Source organism: Chelonia mydas, chromosome 16, assembly GCF_015237465.2.
Source record: "Chelonia mydas isolate rCheMyd1 chromosome 16, rCheMyd1.pri.v2, whole genome shotgun sequence".
Classification (NCBI taxonomy): domain Eukaryota; kingdom Metazoa; phylum Chordata; order Testudines; family Cheloniidae; genus Chelonia; species Chelonia mydas.
The window spans coordinates 7,455,737-7,473,435 of NC_057857.1; the positions used below are offsets into that span (position 1 = coordinate 7,455,737).

Sequence of the window (17,699 nt, forward strand, 5' to 3'; positions counted from 1 at the left end):
TAGCACAAGCCCCGTGAGCCCAAGTCAGTAGATCCAGGCTCTGACACTTGCTCCTGCAAGGGTGGTGGTGCACGACAGAGACCTATTCCAAAGGCTGTGTCCCTGCACAGTGCCTCTTTTCCCAGCTTTAGAAATCCAAACTCAACCCTTGGCATGGTTAAATCCCAGTCCTCGCAGCTGTGCTGTCTGTGCACAGGGTGACTTTAAATCACCCCACACTCCCTCTTGAAAAAGGAAGGAAGATACCAGGGCAGTGCTTGAAACTGCAGCCAGCAGGCCCACATGGGGATGCTGGTTTCTCAGATGCAGCTTAAAATCTTGGCCGTGCTGCCACAGAGACAATGGTGATTTTGCTGCTTCAGATACACAGGCCCTTCTCAACCTAGCATCATTCAGCATCGTTTATCTGTCTGAACATGGGGTGCCCCGCTCGATGTGTACAGATCGAGGGAAGTGGTTATTCGGCAATGGTGAGGCCACACCTGGAGTACTGCGTCCAGTTTTGGGCCCCCCACTACAGAAAGGATGTGGACAAATTGAGAGAGTCCAGCGGAGGGCAACGAAAATGAGCAGGGGGCTGGGGCACATGACATATGAGGAGAGGCTGAGGGAACTGGGCTTGTTTAGTCTGCAGAAGAGAAGAGTGAGGGGGGATTTGATAGCAGCCTTCGACTACCTGAAGGGGGGGTTCCAAAGAGGGTGGAGCTCGGCTGTTCTCAGTGGTGGCAGATGACAGAACAAGGAGCAATGGTCTCAAGTTGCAGTGGGGGAGGTCTAGGTTGGATATTAGGAAACACTGTTTCACTAGGAGGGTGGTGAAGCACTGGAATGGGTTACCTAGGGAGTGGTGGAATCTCCTTCCTTAGAGGTTTTTAAAGCCCGGCTTGACAAAGCCTTGGCTGGGATGATTTAGTGGGTGTTGGTCCTGCTTTGAGCAAGGGGTTGGACGAGATGACCTGAGGTCTCTTCGAACCCTAATATTCTAGGATTCTATGAATGTTCAGATCAGTGCTTTTAGAGATAATGGAGTGGTGATGGATTTATTTGTTAGTACATCTCAATGTCTCTCTTTGGAGCAAGAGGTGGCTAGAGATGTGTATGTGGAATGCAGTCAGGCTGCTCTCTTTTGTTAGTATCTTGGCGTTATAGAGCTAGATACAACTGCAATCTCCACCTTCAGCATTTCGCTCGAGCTGCGTGTATTCTCTGTACGGTTTAGAGCTGGGTCAAGCCACATATTTCATTCCCAGCTCCTTACTTTCCCAGGGTTGTTGGGGTTTTGGTTTATCCCATTTGGGTCACAGGAATTGGCTCAGTTGTTCAGATCTGAACTCCCGCTCAGTTGGGGTACGTGGTTTTGGTTCAGGCCCAGCTCTGGATTTGTGTTGACTGAAAAATCCAAGCCTGTCTTAAAGGAGTCGCTCTTCTCGTTCCTAGGGGCACCCTGGTGCAATGGGGAGAACAGGCCCCCCAGGAGATCCAGGCCCCCCAGGCGTCCCTGGTGTACCTACCGTTGTTCTCTGGAGAAATTCAAAGGAAGACTGGCTGGCGTTCATGGTGAGTCTAGGACACGCCCTTTTCTGCTGAGAGCTGAGAAGGAAAGGAAAACTCAAACTGCTTGCTCCCCAGGGCAGTGCATATTAGGGTGAACTGCACAGCATCTGGCTCCTCCTGAAAACCCATACCCCTGAGCATAGAGGTGCAGCTGGAACTGGGGAGGTGGCTTTCTTGCCAGGGTAAAACGAAAATGGGACTTACAGTTTCTGCCTGGAAAGAGTATCACTTCAGTAACACCTGGCACCTGCGGCTCTCAAAGAGCTTCTGAGACACCAGTTGAGCCTCACATCCTCAGGCAGCAAATAAGTTCTAAGACCTTCTGACAGCTGGGGAAACTGAGGCACAGAGAAGTTCATTGTCAGATTTTAAAAGCCTGATCTCCATGTTTGTGAATGCCTGCTCCAGCCTCAATTATGGCAGTGTTGGGTCAGAGCCTGGCATAGAATCCAGGAACCCTAGTCCCATGCCCTGTCCACTCGGCCACACAGCCTCCCTCTGAAGAGCCTACAATCTAATTTCCAACCTGGCCCTATGTCTGAGGGTAGTGGGGAGGGCAGGTGAGAGTTCAGGCAGTAAGACTGAGTGGTTTCTCAGCCTAGGCATGTTCATGTCTTCAGCACATCTACATTTCTTTGATGATCTACTCACATCTTGTGAGCATCCAAGGAGAAGCTGGTCTTAAGGAGGCTCTTAGCATTGTCCTGCACAGTAAGCATTCCACGGGCCAGAGGATCAAAAAACTCATTGTTACTCAGAACACAAACTCTGGGGAGCAGTAAGAGAAAATCCTGCTACCCCCAAGTCAGAAACTCCCCCCAGGCATCAGCAGCAAGGTTTGAACCCACGATCTGCCACACCAAAGCAGAGGACTCTACCCGTTAACCTAAAGGAGGAACTCTGCTAGCAGATAGTAACCATAGGCAATTAATCCTTTCTGTTGCTTAATTTATAATGAAAGGTGCCAGGGCTCAAGCAATTTTTTTTACATTCATAACCGATGCAGCAAGCCCGGAGGTGCCGGGGCTATGAACTGCCAAGCCCAGAGGTGCCAGGGCTCAGCCCTAGCACAAATGAAGCACTGATCCTTTCTGTGGACCAGCCATGAAATGAAAAGAGGGGTTTGACACTCTGACCCAGTGCGCTGTGCCGGTGTGAGGAGTGCTGTATATTCTGGCACACGCGCTTTGATTAGTCATAACTTCACTGGCAGGCTTCCTGCAGTCACAGCAGCAGTGATGCCAGGGGTAAATTCTGCAAAGCGGTGGAGCCTGTAGCAGCAGCCTCCCTGCTTCACGTACCCGCCTTTTCCGGTTTGCCAAAGATCAACGCTGAACGAGCCGCCGCTGGGATTCCTCGGGAGGGCTAATCCGTGGTTTTCTATTTCAAGCGTTAGGGGTTTGATTTTTTTTTTTTTTCCTTCCTAACCCACATTCCAAAACTTTGTCCTGGAGCAGGGGGAGGGAAAGCAATCCTGATTCAAACCACATGGAAAGAAGAGCAAGACTCCTAAGGAGAAACATGTTTCAGGCCGGTGACAATTCCAATTGAAGCTGTCCTGGCATGAAATGGAAGCCGTATGTTTGGCATCTATTACTTTTCCTTTATTAGAACAGCATGCTGCTGCGACGTGATGTTAGGGAAGGTATATTAAAACATCAAAGGCCTTTAATGCTTTTTAAAGCCGCCATCGTATTCCCTGCTGGCCGTGATGCGTGCCGGCGGGGTTGCAGGCCGGGTCTGCAGGAGTAGCACATGTTGCTATTTCAGAGCCTTCCACAGCCCTGCTTTTTAGTGCTGAGCCAGTGTCCCCATGCAGCAGCCATGATGTGTAGCCACTGGGCCAGCCACTCTACAAACTGGCTTTACAAACAAGCCTTCCAGCACTCTGAAGGGGGGGCCAACTGTTGATGTTAACCCGTGTTCCAGATGGGGAGTCAGGGACCAAGGCTTTATTGTAAGTAACTGGCCTGAGGCGATGTAGCAAGTCAGTGGCATAGCCAGGAATAGGGCTGTTGAAGGCCTAAATAGCCACAGTGGCAGAAAAATAATGAATTCTACAACTGACTGGAAGATTGTACCCCAGCTTTCAGGCACAGACCTGGCCATGGTAATCCACCTGTTCACAACATCCCAGGCTGAATTAATGCCCCTCGGATCTAGGAGTGAAGCCACTGCAGTCTGAAGAAGGTCCAGGTTGTACCAAATGCATCCACCTACCTGCTTAGCAACGTTGGTTGCCCTGAAAGCATCACCCCAGGCTCCCCATAGATTAGAATGCAGTTCTAGATCTCTGTTCTTATCACTGAAGTCCTTGATGGGGCTAGTCCTGAGATCAGTTTTCCTCCTGCTGCCGTGGCTTCCCATGACGGTTGCAGTTAACAGGATCAGCCAATAATCGGGGACTTATGGGTGCAGGAGGCAGGATGTTCACAGAAGCTGGAGTGGTGCTACGGACCCGTTCCCACAAGAGGTGGGAACGACCAGGGGCTTTACCAGGTTCAGAACAGATCTCTCAGAGTTAGCTTTTGTTGGGTTCCTATAGACGTCCCCGCACACCGACTATAATCTGCTGTTTCTCCTGCAGGTTGGGACAGAAGAGAGAGATGTTGTTGTTTCTGCTTGCGAGGTACTCCGATGACAGGGGCCGCCAAAGACCCGAGATAGTCAGATGCAGAATCTCTGACTCCTAGGCTATGGGTATGTCTGCACTACAGTGGCACAGCTGCAGTGCTGAGCTACCCTACTGTAGTGTAAGCACTTCGCATAGCAATGGAAGGTGATACCTCAGAGGAAATAACACTTTGTGTGCGTAAACCCCTAAAGCAATGTCTTGCAGGGATCTGGAAAGAACTCTTTTGTTTCACTCTGCACTACTGACGTGTTGGCCATCCTGATTATTGGGTAAGAGGGGAAAGAATCGCCCGTGCTTAGGGTGACGAGGTGTGAGAGACCCAGCGTGGATTCTCTGCTCTGCCAGAAACTTTCTGTGACACTCATGGCAAGTCCACTTAGCCTCTCCGTGCTTCAGTTCCCCAACTGTAAAATATGGATAACAGCACTGTGCTGCCTTGCAGGGTGTTGTGAGGAGAAATGCATCAATTACTGTGAAGTGCTCAGATATCACCATGATGGGGACTCAGTAAATACCTTAGAGTCATTCTGCTGAAGCATCAGCTATTGGTAGGGCCCTACCAAATTCACGGCCATGAAAAATGCATCACAGACTGTGAAATCTGGTTCCCCCCCTGTGAAATCTGGTCTTTTGTGTGCTTTTACCCTCTACTATAGAAATTTCACGGGGGCAGATCAGCCTTTCTCAAATTGGGGGTCCTGACCCAAAAGGGAGTTGCAAGGTTATTTTAGGGGGGTCATGGTATTGCCACCCTTACTTCTGGGCTGCTTTCAGAGCTGGGCGGCCGGAGAGTGGGGGCTGCTGACTGAGGCCCCCGCTCTGCAGGCAGCAGTGCAGAAGTAAGGGTGACAACACCACACCATGCCACCTTTACTTCTGCGCTGCCGCTGGCCGTGGCTCTGCCTTCAGAGCCGGGCTCCTGGAGAGCGGCAGCTGCTGGCCGGCTGCTCAGCTCTGAAGGCAGCGCTGTCCCCAGCAGCAGCGCAGAAGGAAGAGTAGCAGTACCGCAACCCCCCCTACAATAAGCCTTACGACACCCCCCACACACACAACTCCAGGACCCCTACAATTACAACACTCTGAAATTTCAGATTTTAATAGCGGAAACCGTAACCTTTATTATTTTTAAAATCCTATGACCGTGAAATTGACCAAAATGGACCATGAATTTGGTAGGGCCCTAGCTATTGGCCACTGCTGCCATGGATAGACCAATGGTTTGACCTGGTGCGGCACAGCCTGTCTGTGTGGTCGATCAATTAACCATCTAGGTTCCTAGCTGGCTCTGGGAAGCCATTGGAGCAGGTACGTGAGGCGTATACTTTGTGACGCCAGCTCCATGTCCTGGCTTCACCTCTGCTAAGGGGAACCCACTTTTTATTATTCCAGGCGGAGGTGTAGGGGAGAAAGGAGGGACAATGCAGGTTTCACAAAGCGAGCTCGTAACAAGAATGCTTCGCGCTGCTGCCAGCTGCTCCATCAGCCAAGTGCAGGTGTGCTGTAAAAGCGAGGGCTCGGGGTGGGGTGGAGGAGGTGAGGACCGTACGTGGCGTCTCAGGGATGCGTTCCTCTCGGTGTGTGTTGGTTACATTCTTGGGTTGGGCGTTCTTGTAAACGTTACTTCCGCAGAAAGACATCTTTCCCCTTTGTAAATAACATCAAAGAGGAAGGGAGGGGGTGGGGGAGCTGTGAAGGTGCCAACATGACTGGGGAGGGGAGTTCACCACATGGGAAATGCAAACTGATTTCAAGGCAGTGGGGCCACTGTTGCTTATGCTCTCCTGTTAGCAATGTGTCAGTGGGGGAAAGGTTGGAGGGGAAGTGAGAGATGCTTCTGGAAGAGGGGATGGGAGACCTGCAGGTGCTTGGCAGGAGATGAGAGGGAATCCTCGGGACTATGAGCACTGCTTTTGATATTACTCATCACCAGCCAAGCCAGCAAAGGGATTTTTCGCATCACCTGTTTGGACATGAGCAGCGGCATTTCCATCAAAAAAAATAACGCAGCCCTGTGGACGCTTGGGTCGTTCCTACAGGTGTTCTCCTGCTAGGTTAGTCTGCACCTGCTGTCACTTGGGTGAAGCCACTGAACTTCCCCAGCTCTCACTCACGGGTACCACGGAGAGCGTCCACTGCATGGCAGCCAGATGTTGTGATGCAGCATGTTTGTGCTGCGACTCGTGGTGCATTGGAGAGGGGAGGTTTGTGCCATCCAAGATGTTGGCTGGGTCCATCAAGGGTCTATATAGCATCTGTTGTTTTCATCCCTAGATAGTGAAGAGATTGTTGTTTCTCCTATTAAGGTAGAAGGAATGTGAATACTTTACTTATCCCTTCTTGTGAGGTCACAGTTCTGTATTTATTACAGATGGGAGCAAACCCAGCACCTTTCAAAATTTCTGGGAAGCTTGGACTTGGGCTCCCTAGATCCAAATCTGCCTCTTTGATTTTTCTTTTGTTTTGTTTTGTTTCAGGCCAGATCAGAACTATAAGGGAGGGTGAATTTCAGGTTTGGATGATGCCAGACTCCTCCTGAGAATTCAAACTGGCTGAAATGGCATGAGGTTTGCGCTGTTTATCCAAACTCTTGGCTAAAGCCATCCCAGCATCCACACCATTCTGATTGCCTACTGCCACAGACCAGAAATTCAGTAAATAACTAATATCGATGATAGAATTACAGAAGTTAGAGATGGATGAAACCTGTGGGTTTATCTAATCCCCATCTCCTTTCCATTAAAGGGCAAACCTCATAACGTGCATTTGGGATCGGCCACCTATGTGATCAGTTGCCTTTCCAGTCCCCATCTGTCTGCAAAATGGGGTGAAGTGACATCTTAGTATTGGAGTTAGAGCTCCATGGTATCTCAGTATTGTCAGAACTCTGACATTCCTGGTTCTGAGCTCTGTCCAGATATAGCCACGCTTTTCTCCCACCTGCACGTAGTGCCAGTTTGATTTAGAGGCATTTTGTATTAAAGCTCCTGGTTTGGCCTCGTGCACTTGCATTCTGTTTGTTTAACATGCCTAAACTCTATCACTTAAAAATATTGTCCAAAGCCATATTTCTTCTGAGTATCGTGAGCCTACAGTACACAGTGGTATTGTCGTTGGAGGGGACAGATGGTGTCTGTAACAGGGTTTTGGAGACTGATTCTCTAGTGCTGTGTGTCCTCGGCAGAGATGGTGTATTCTCTTGCTACATGTGGCTGCTGAGCAAAACATGGACCCTTGTGTATCTTGGGACCCAGTGGCTGGCCCCTTGCTCTTAGCCATTTGCTACTCTTCAGGTGAAAAGAGCTATTAGGAAAGATAATGCTGAGTAGTTGAAAGGCCACCCCAGTAGCTGCAGTGGTGGAGGATGTGATGGGTTGGACCCCCTCCCCCCTATCCAGGATGCCACCTGTTGTACTGGGGGTTCACTGAGCCTCTCCTGTTCCTCCAGCCTGGATTCCCTCTCTGTTTTGCTGAATTAGGCTTTCTGGCCTATTGCAGCGCACACACACACACAGGTAGGGCCACACCCAGCTGCAGACACAGACTGAAGTCAGCTCTGTGTGAGAGGACTTACCCGGCACTCACGTGCACACCCCTTTTGTGGGGTAAACCCTAAATAATACTGTCTTGCGCTGTATAGAAAGATCTGCGCGGCACAAGCTCATAAAAATTCGCCCTTTCCCTCAATGTGGAGACAGATGTGCACAGCTTCTTGCCGCCCCTTCCCCCCAATATTCCACAAACTGGGTTATGTTATATACAAGAAATACGTTTATTAACTACAAAAGGTAAATTTTACGTGATTATAAAGGATATCAAACAGATCAAAGCAGATTACCTTAGTAAATAGACAAAAACAGAAAACTGAGCTTAACATGCTCTTTTGCTGTGACCTGGGTCAAACAGTTCCCATGGTGTAGTGCTATCTCTGGGAGGTTTCTACTGTACACAGTTCCTGGGGCAATCCTTGTACTTGTGTGCATTTCCTCAATAAGCCATTAACATTGTTTGGCCTTTTTACTGTCGTACCTGAAAGGCTGCTTGTGGGTGTTTTCAACCTCAGGACATATTTCAGCAACGCATACATAGTCAAACTTCATAACTTCACACATGACGATAGCACATACAGTCCAATGAGATATTACTGTCTAGCAGATCAAGACTTTTAGAATGACACCTCACAAGGCATGCTTTGTATAAGACATATTCTAATTACATGACAGTGGTGAATATGGGGTGTCAGGGTGTAACAGAGGAGATTTAGCTATAGGCTCGGGTAATGATACTATTACAGCTTTGCTGGCAAGGAAGAATATGATGTATATTGAAACAAATGCAAAGTGTAACAATGCATCCACACTCCAGATTGACAGGCTACACACTCGCTGATCTCTTTATCGGTGTAATACAGGAATCTTCATTTTCCCTGCAACTCTTTTGTTGTGAGGTCACAGCTGACTTTGTGTAACCATCGGAGCTCACCTGGGTGGCTCTGAAATGTTCTGTTGCTCGGGAAGTGGCTGCTCTCATGAGAGAGAGAGAGAGACTTCTTTGAGACCTTGGATGACCTCAGAGGATACACCAGGTTGGTGTAGTCCACACAGCACGAGGTTTTCATATACTCCCTGAGGTTTGGTTGTTTTCAGGCTCAGCCTTTCAAAGTTTGTTTGACCAGCTTGCTCAGCTACTGATCTGGCTTTTAAAACTTGGTGGGTTATTTTTTTTTCCAGAACATTGTTCCTTTATTACTTGGGGGAAACAGGTTTTCCACCATCCATGATGGAGCCTTGAGGACTCCCTCCCCTTGCAGTCTTTCTGGCCTTTACCCCCTTTTCTCACCCTTAAAGCCCCCCACTAAGCCTTCTGAGTGGGATGGTTTGGTCAGGGCTCCTTTCAGAACCTGTCTGTCATTCCTTTAACCTTCCTGGGATGGGTCTTGTGGGTGAGGTGCTCTGCTGCCATCGTAACCTGAACACGGCAGTGAAATCAGTAGAAGAGTGAGGGTACGTCCCATGCTTCCAACAGCCAGGGCCAGCTCCAGTGTTTTTGCCGCCCCAAGCGGCAAAGAAACCCAAAACTTGCTGCCGAACGGGGAGGCGGAAGCCTGCCCGCCGAACCCGGAGGTGGAATGATGGTGCGGCCACCGAATCGCCGCCAGTGAGCGAAGAGAAGAGTCGTGACCCTGCTGCCGAATTGCCGCCAAGTACGAAACTCACTGTGACGGAGCGACTGCCGAATTCCTGCCGCCGCCGAGGGCAGATTGCCGCCCCAGAGCCCAACGTCCTGCTGCCCCTTTACATTTGCCGCCCCAGGCACCTGCTTGGTTCTCTGGTGCCTGGAGCTGGCCCTGCCGACAGCACATCTGTTGCCTTCTGCTTGGAGTACTGCTACCTGGACCATTAGGCAGTTACTGTTGCTTTTGACTAATGCGGAGCAGTAGCCTGCCCTGTGCTGAGTGAGAATGAGACTGAGAATCCAGTGAGGTCTTTCTCTGATGGCAGTGCAGTGCCCAAAGTGGTGGGACTGGGAGCACAAGGCTGTGCTGAAGCGCTGGTGAGCTAGCAAGCTGCAGAGCCCAGGAGGCAGGTGGTAATTGCTACAGAACAGCTGCAGTCAGATCCATGAATTAGCTCTTCGTTTCTTTCTCGTTCTCTCTGTCTTTTTCAGTGAAACTGCTCCAGCATAGTAACATTATTTATATGATGATATTGGGGCAGTGGCGGTGAGGTTCAGCCGGTGACACTGTAGTGATCACACAAGTTACCCTGGAGCTGCCGTTTTTGCCAGGCTGTTACTGCCTAGATTCTGCAGCACATCTCAGGATAACCATTTAAATAGCTTGGGACCAACCTGGACCACGTCTCGCTCCAGTTACGTTGGTGAAAGGACCACGGCAGATCCCTGAGAGAAGGAGAGTCAAAGGGGGGTTGCTAGCAAATGAAGGGTACGTTTTCTCCTCTCTAACAAAATATTCTGGAATGTTCTAGAACTCTGCTTCTGATAAGCATCCAGAGGGTGGAATACCATTAAAAGAAGTCTAGATGGCCTCCCTACACCCGCTCCCCCGCAAAAGACATTTCTGCCTATACTGTTCCCATGCTCCGAGAGCAGTTTCCTACCAGGAGGCAACAGGGCTGGCCCTTCCTGGTGTTCTCTTGTGATAAACATTACACAATGCAGGCCCTAATATGGAGATGTCTCCTAGAGCAGAAGGTAAAAACATTCATTAGAGTGGGGAGTTCTTTCCACTGATCAGAAGCGGTTGCGGTCATATCTAATTGAACTTAAATTGTTTCAAGATGATCTAGGGCTGCGTGACTCTTGGCAGGAATCACTGCCATGGTCTGGTTCCAGGCCTTTTGTTGACAAGTCTCTCACAGGACTCCTGGGGGGAGAAAAAAGTCCCTGGTTGAGTGTTAAGGTGTCACTATGGATTAAAACTAGTTAAGCAATGGCCAAATAGCCAACAGAGTTGAGATGGGCAGTTTCTTGTATCAGTAAGAACTTTTCATAGACACTTAGATTTCAAGGCCAGAAGGAACCATTGTGGTCATCTAGTCTGACCCCCTATATAACACAGACCAGGGACCTTCCTCCTTACTAATGGGGGATCTCCATGGTTGATATTGGGACCATTTACGGCTGATTTTAAATAATGATTTGGAGGAGGATGCTAGCAGTGAGTTGGAGACATGTGCTGGAGCCTCTGAAGCCTTAGGGATAGGGGAAAGGCCATGGTGAACGGTGAGAAATTACAGCTGGATTCAGCCAGCAACACCCTGGCTGGTGAAATTCAATGTGGACAAATGTAGGGTGGCAAAAACCAGTCTAAGCATACGTGTGTCCATGGACTCTGAACCTGAGGCTTCCTCTGGGAAAGTGTGGAGACCTAATAGTCAAGAGGAATGGGGAGATGAGAGCACCTAATGCGGTCTTGGGATGCATCAGACAAGGTATTTCCAGAAGAGACAAGGAGATGCTAGTACCGTTATACAAGGCACTGGTGAGACCTCATCTGGAATATTGTGTGCAGTTCTGGTCTCCCATGTTTAAGAAGGATTAATTCAAACTGGAACAGGTACAGAGAAGGGCTACTAGGATGATCCGAGGAATGTTTACTTGTCTTATGAAAGGAGACTCAGTGAGCTTGGCTTGTTTAGCCTAACTAAAAGAAGGCTGAGGGGAGATATGATTGCTCTCTCTAAATATATCAGAGGGATAAATACCATGGAGGGAGAAGAATTATTGAAGCTCAGTACCAGTGTGGACACAAGAACAAATGGATATAAACTGGCCATCAGGAAGTTTAGACTTGAAATTAGACGAAGGTTTCTAACCATCAAAGGAGTGAAGTTCTGGAACAGCCTTCCAAGGGAAGCAGGGGGGGCAAACAACATATCTGGCTTCAAGACAAAAGCTTGATAAGTTTATGGAGGAGATGATATGATGGGATAGCCTAATTTTGGCAATTAATTGATCTTCGACTACTAGTGGTAGATATGTCCAATGGCCTGTGATGAGATGTTAGATGGGGTGGGATCTGAGTTACAACAGAGAATTCCTTCCTGGGTGTCTGGCTGGTGAGCCTTGCCCACATGCGCAGGGTTTAGCTGATCACCGTATTTGGGGTCGGGAAGGAATTTTCCCCCAGGGCAGATTGGCAGAGGCCCTGGGGGTTTTTCACCTTCCTGTGCAGCGTGGGGCACGGGTCACTTGCTGGAGGATTCTCTGCACCTTGAAGTCTTTAAACCACGAGTTGAGGACTTCAGTAGCTCAGACATAAGTTCGGGGTTTGTTACAGGAGTGGGTGAGTGAGATTCTGTGGCCTGCGTTGTGCAGGAGGTCAGACTAGATGATCATAATGGTCCCTTCTGACCTTAAAGTCTATGAGTCTATGATCTGGACGAAGATTTCCACCTAATAGTGTGCTCTCAAGTTAGAGAAGCAAATGAGAGACTAAGGGGTAGGTTCCATTAGAATGACAATCACACTCCTTTATCGAATGAGGATATAGCTGACATTGCAAACGTTTTCAGAGGACCGGAGAAGTCACTTGGCATTGCTGTACTCAGAAGTCCATGGTTATGGGGTTATACTGAAAACCAATCACTCCCTTTTTAACCTTGCCCCATAACTTGAGGTCAAGAGGTCATGCTAGGAAGTGAATGGCTGGTAAATTTAGAACAAAGGAAACTATTGCTTCATGAAAGGTAGTTAACCACTAGGGATTTACTGCCACAAAAGGGCAGGGTCAATTCTGTGGTTGGGTAACTTTGTGATCGTAATAACTTTGATCTGAAGTAAAGGTGGAGTTAATCAATTCTCATGCTTCAGAGCATAAATTGGTCCCCAGTGAGAGGCCAGGAAGGGATTTTTTTTTTTTTTGCACCAGTGTTCAGTATGGCATTGTGGAATTAGCTAGATGCTGCATGGGAGTGTATCACTGACCTATGAAGCATCCTCTATTAGCCACAATAAGAGGCAGGATTCAAACTAGTTGGCCCGTCACTGTGACCTCTCTCAGTGCTGGTGTTCTGTCACGTATAGTGTCTGCACTAATCGTTCCACTTTTCTGCTGACCAGAGCTCCTTCAGGCAAAGAGCTGCTTAAAATGCAGAAAGCAATCGATTTTCCTTGGCTTCTGAGGCCTGGATTCAGTCTGTATTCAGGGTTCAGTTCTCTCTTTTGAAGTTTAACGAAACAGCATCACAAGCCCCCAGTGCACCTGAGTTCACTGCTTCAGAAGCCATGGGGAGAAAGCATTGGCTGCATGCCAGTTCCTCCAGAGCCTCCACAAAGATAGCTCTGAAGAGGCTTCTGAGGGAAATGAGACTCCGCTGCAGTGGGCCACAGCCTGGCTTGACGGGCTGTCAGGGATTTTGCACATTTGCTCACATTAATCAATTTGGGATAAACTTTAAAGGAGCCGAAATGCCTGGTGCAGCATTAGAGCTAGTTAAATGTATCCATCCATCATCTGTCCAAGAGCCCTGCTTATTGCTAGAAATATTTCCATATGGTGAAAGACCTTTGTTTGTTTTTGTAAATGAGCTCTCTTAGACTCCCCTCCTTCTCTCTCCTCCTATATGTCCAAGGAATAATCTGGGAAGGGGGCAGATTTCTCACAGCCTTGAAGACTTCAGCTGGGTATACAGCTGGGCAATGGATGGCAACCCAGTCCTATCAATGGTGTTTGGTTTCTGTTGGGAAACTGCTGTGCTTTTGTGCTTTTGTGCTGGACTTGGGGCTTGGGAAGAGCTGGCAGAATCAGGCGCTAGTCTGTACTGGAGACCAGAATAAAGTGAAAAGAATGGGGGACAGGGGTAGGAAATAAGACCTTTCCCCTCCTGTGTTCCTGTCATTCATGCTGGGGAGAGAACTTCCAAAGGACTGGGGTATTGAATGTGTGCCCTAATGTTTTTAGGATGCTTCTCCAAACTAACTGAGCCCCTCAAGAAAACTGGACTGGAAATGTGTGGAAACGAGGCTTTCACCAGAAGTTTTTTAATTCCTCTAACTGGGCCAAAACTACTGAGAGATTAGCTTTCCAGGTCATGGTGTTTTGTTTTCCTTTTTGGTGTTTTGTTTTTTAAAATGTTTATCATTTAATTTTCTTTTAAAGGTACAGTGGAGATATGATTCAGAAGTGCAGCAGCCCATAAATGAAAATCTGTTTGAGAGAAAGGTTCTTGTCATTTGGGTTTAGAGTAGAGCTGGTTAGAAAATGGAATTTCTGTCCTATGGGAAATTCTGACATTTTCAAAATTTGTTTCCGTCCCAATTCATGATGAAAGGTGGAAACTTTTGCAGAACAGAAACTCTAGAAAATGTCTATTCATCAACATCTAAGGGACCTTGTTGAAACATTAAAAGTCTAAAATAAAATATTAAATATAATGGAAAACATTAAATACAACACGTATATAGCATTTTTAATTAAGATTGTATGATATGAAAGTTGAAAGAAGAAAGTCAAATTGAAATGTTTCATTTTAGTGTTGAATTGTTCCCTCAAATTTCATTGAAATCCACACATTTGGAAGTTGATGAAACAGCACTGTTGCACTGATCATTTTTCAGCCAGCTCTAGTTTTGGATGAATGATTGGGTCATTTTTTAGACTGAGCTGGGGCAGACGACCCGACAGACACAGCTCACAGGACTCGCTTTCAGCAGTGGCTTACCGCTGTCATTAGGTCCCAGGATAAGCACTCAGGGTTTTGTATTGCCTGCTGCAGTGGGTTGCTGGCTTCTTTGTGCACATCTCGGATGGTGGTGTGGAGTAGGGCTGGCTGGAAAACAAGAATTCCATTTTGCAAAATATTTCGCGGTCGCAGCAATTGGGCTTCATTCTGCATCAGGAGGAAACCGAGAGCTTTTGAATTTTTTCATGAAAAACCGGAGAGACCGACCCAAGAATAGCTCAATAGAAGACCCAAATTCAAGTCCCTGTGCTGCCTGATTCAGAACAAGGGCTTGAACCTGGGCCTTTCACATCCCAGGCGAGTGCCATAATCTCTGGGCTATTCTGTTGGCTGTTCTGGGGTCTCTCTGGTCAAACTGAGACAGAGAGAGAAATTCCAGCTTGGGCCTGATAAACTTTCCCAATGAACGTTTCATTGAAACCAATAATGGTTCCGTGAAGAATTTGTTTTGACTAATTGCATTTTCTGATGAAAACACATCTTGCTGGAAAAAACCCTGACCCGCTCCAGTTTGGAGTCCACAGTTCCTTTGGCCGAACACAGGGGTGGGGAACCGTTTTTCTATTGGGGCCATTGACCCAGATCAAAAATCAGCTGAGGGCCACTGACAGCCCCCCGGGGGTGGCGGCTCCAGCCCTGAGGGGGGCGCAGAGGCTCAGGGCTTCCCTAGGCTCTGGGGTGGAGCCAGAAATGGGTTCAGAGTGTGGGAGGGGGCTCCGGGCTGGGGCCAAGGGGTTTTGGGGTGCAGGGGATTGGGATGTGGGAGGGGGTGCAGCTCTGGGGGTGTGGACTCTGGGGTGGGACCAGGGATGGGACAGGGGTTTGGGGTGCAGGAGGAGTTTCGGGGTGCAGGCTCTGGGCTGGGACAGGGGGTTGGGGTTTGTGGCGGGAGGGGGGGAGGTGGAGTCTGGGAGGGAGCTTGGGTGCGGTTCCTGGCCAACGGGAGCTGTGGAGCTGGGAGCAGGAGCAGCGCTCAGAGCTTCCCTGATTGCCTCTCCACCTAGGGGCCACAGGGACATGCCAGCAAGCTGGCCCTCATGGCTCGAGCCCTGCAGGGCGGGGGGCATCTGGCCGACAGCACAGAGACTTGCCACAGCCCTGATGAAAAGAAGCAGTGGACTGCAGGTTCCCCACCCCGGTCTAACACTTTGAAAGGAGCATGGTTAAAAAAACAGTGCCTGTTGCATCTTGCTGCTGGAGGGAAGGATCCAGTGCCCCCTGAAGTCAGTGGAATCCAGTCTGTTGACCTGGATCTGGATTAGGCTCTAAATGTCTGTCAAGCGGCTGCTGCTCACATTAAAATCCAGAGGAAATGCAATGTCCCCAAAATACTTTCCTGACTAACCACCAGAAGTTATGTTTGTGGCATATTTTTGAGGTAAAAGCAACAAATCAACAGGATTTGAAATATCCTGGTGGCTTTCTTGGAGGGCGTTCAGAGCGTAACAGAAATGATGATTAAGGGGCTGGAGAGATGGATTTATGGGGTGAGATGAAAGTAGCTAAATATGTTCCGCTTGCTTAAGAGGGGGATAAACCAAGCCTATCAGTAGCTTAGGAGGCCGTGAACAGGCAGGACTGAATGAAATAGCTGGGGCAGTGTAATGGGGTTCAGCGCAAGGACAGAGGAGATAAAATCGAGAGGAAATGTTGGCTGAACATCAGGAGATGTTTCCTGACCCCGAGATCTCTTTGGCTCTGAGATATTTTCTTGCCAAAAGCAATCAAAGCCATATCACTTTGGAAGTTCTAAATTGAATGGGAGAAATCACTAGAAACTGTCCTTTACAGGCAGTTTTTTCTCTGGGCCCCAGTCTAGGGACTGGGTGGCCTATTAAATCTTTTTGTTTTTTAGCCTCCATAAGATTCAATTTTTATAGTCTCTTTAACATCACCCCAGCCTGTCGTCGTCTGAGGGGATTGAACCCAGGCCCTCTGGATCCAAAAGGATAAGCTGTATTTTCTTTAAACTTGGTAGCAGATTGGTAAACCTCTATATGTAGTCTTGCCAGAGACAGAAGAAGACCGAGCCCATACCACGTTAGCGTAGGTTACATCTGCTTTCTGTGTGGTATTCTGCCTTCCCCTTTGGTTAGTGATGGCTCTGTATTCTCAGAGACAGGCAGCATGTCATAACTCTTTGGTGGCCTCCTCTGTTCTGCTGTTTCGTTCTATTTGAGTATCTCCTCACCTAGGAGGCTGCATCTCCAGAGCAAAGGAATAATTTTACGTGAAAATGGAAAATAGGAAATCACTACAGGTTGAGTCTCACATCTCATTATTGGCTCTATGGGGCAGGAACTGGCACCTAACACAATGGGACCCCTGTCCCCCTTGCTGCTTCTCCTCTTCTCACCCCACACAGTGCATCTCCATTCTTCTGTCTCTTCTCTTTCTTCTGGGGAAACCTACCACGGCCTAGCCCCTTACCTCCCGCAACACACACACTTCCTCTCCCTCCTCACCACCACTCTTTTCACTGTATGTCTTCTCTGGGCAATCTCATCCATTCATGTGGCTGCAGCTGCCATCTTGATGCTGACGAATGGCAAATCAACCTGCCTGCTTCCATCAGATCCTGCATGCCTGCCTGTCAACCTGACATCCTCGGGCCATCACGTTGTCAGCTTAAACATCACACAACCAAAACCAATCACCTTCACTTCCCTCTCAACCGCGTCCTCTCTCCATCACTGCTGTCAGAGCCACCTGCCTCCCCGTCACTCAGCCCTGTAATGTGACTCCTCCCTCCTGCTTCCCTCACACATCCAAAGGGAACCCAAATCCCTCTGCAATGTCTCTAAGCTTTGTCCTTTTCTTTCTCCCTCGCTATGGATAAAATTCTCTAGTCCAGGCCCTCGTCATTTTGTGTCTCAGTTATTACAACCTCCCCCTCTCTGGCTTCCCTGACACCTGTTTTGTCTCCCTACAGTCCATATAAAAAGCTGCCCCTAAAATATCTTTCTCATCCATTACTCTGATCATCTCTCTCTGTCCCTATCATCCTTCCATCCTTCCATCATCCTTTGAATCCCTCCACTGGCTCCCGTCTTCTACCACATCAGATGCAAGGTAGAGAGGTGGGACTGAATGGAAGGAGAAAACTTGGGAGCAGAGAGGCATCTTAAAAGCCCTGCATAACTCTGCCCTACCAACTTATCCCCCCAGGCCTCGTTTCAAGTTGCCGCCCAACCTGTCTGCTCCACCAACAATGCCAGCCTCATCCACCCACGGATTCGGCTTTTCACATCAACCTCGCCATGCGGGCGGCCCTCTAGGAGCGGAATGCCCTTCCAGAGCTCATTGAC

The 17,699-nt window shown here is 48.6% G+C and overlaps 1 protein-coding gene across 4 annotated transcripts in view; it reads left to right on the top strand.

The window, feature by feature from the left end:
* The window catches only part of COL27A1 (collagen type XXVII alpha 1 chain), a 249,222-nt gene that overhangs the window by 132,261 nt on the left and 99,262 nt on the right, over nt 1-17,699 (top strand). For all 4 annotated transcript variants that reach the window (XM_043530720.1, XM_037880008.2, XM_043530722.1 and 1 more), the window contains one exon: nt 1,438-1,557. In XM_043530720.1, the coding sequence (XP_043386655.1) occupies nt 1,438-1,557 (120 nt within the window). The remainder of the gene's footprint in view (nt 1-1,437; nt 1,558-17,699) is intronic.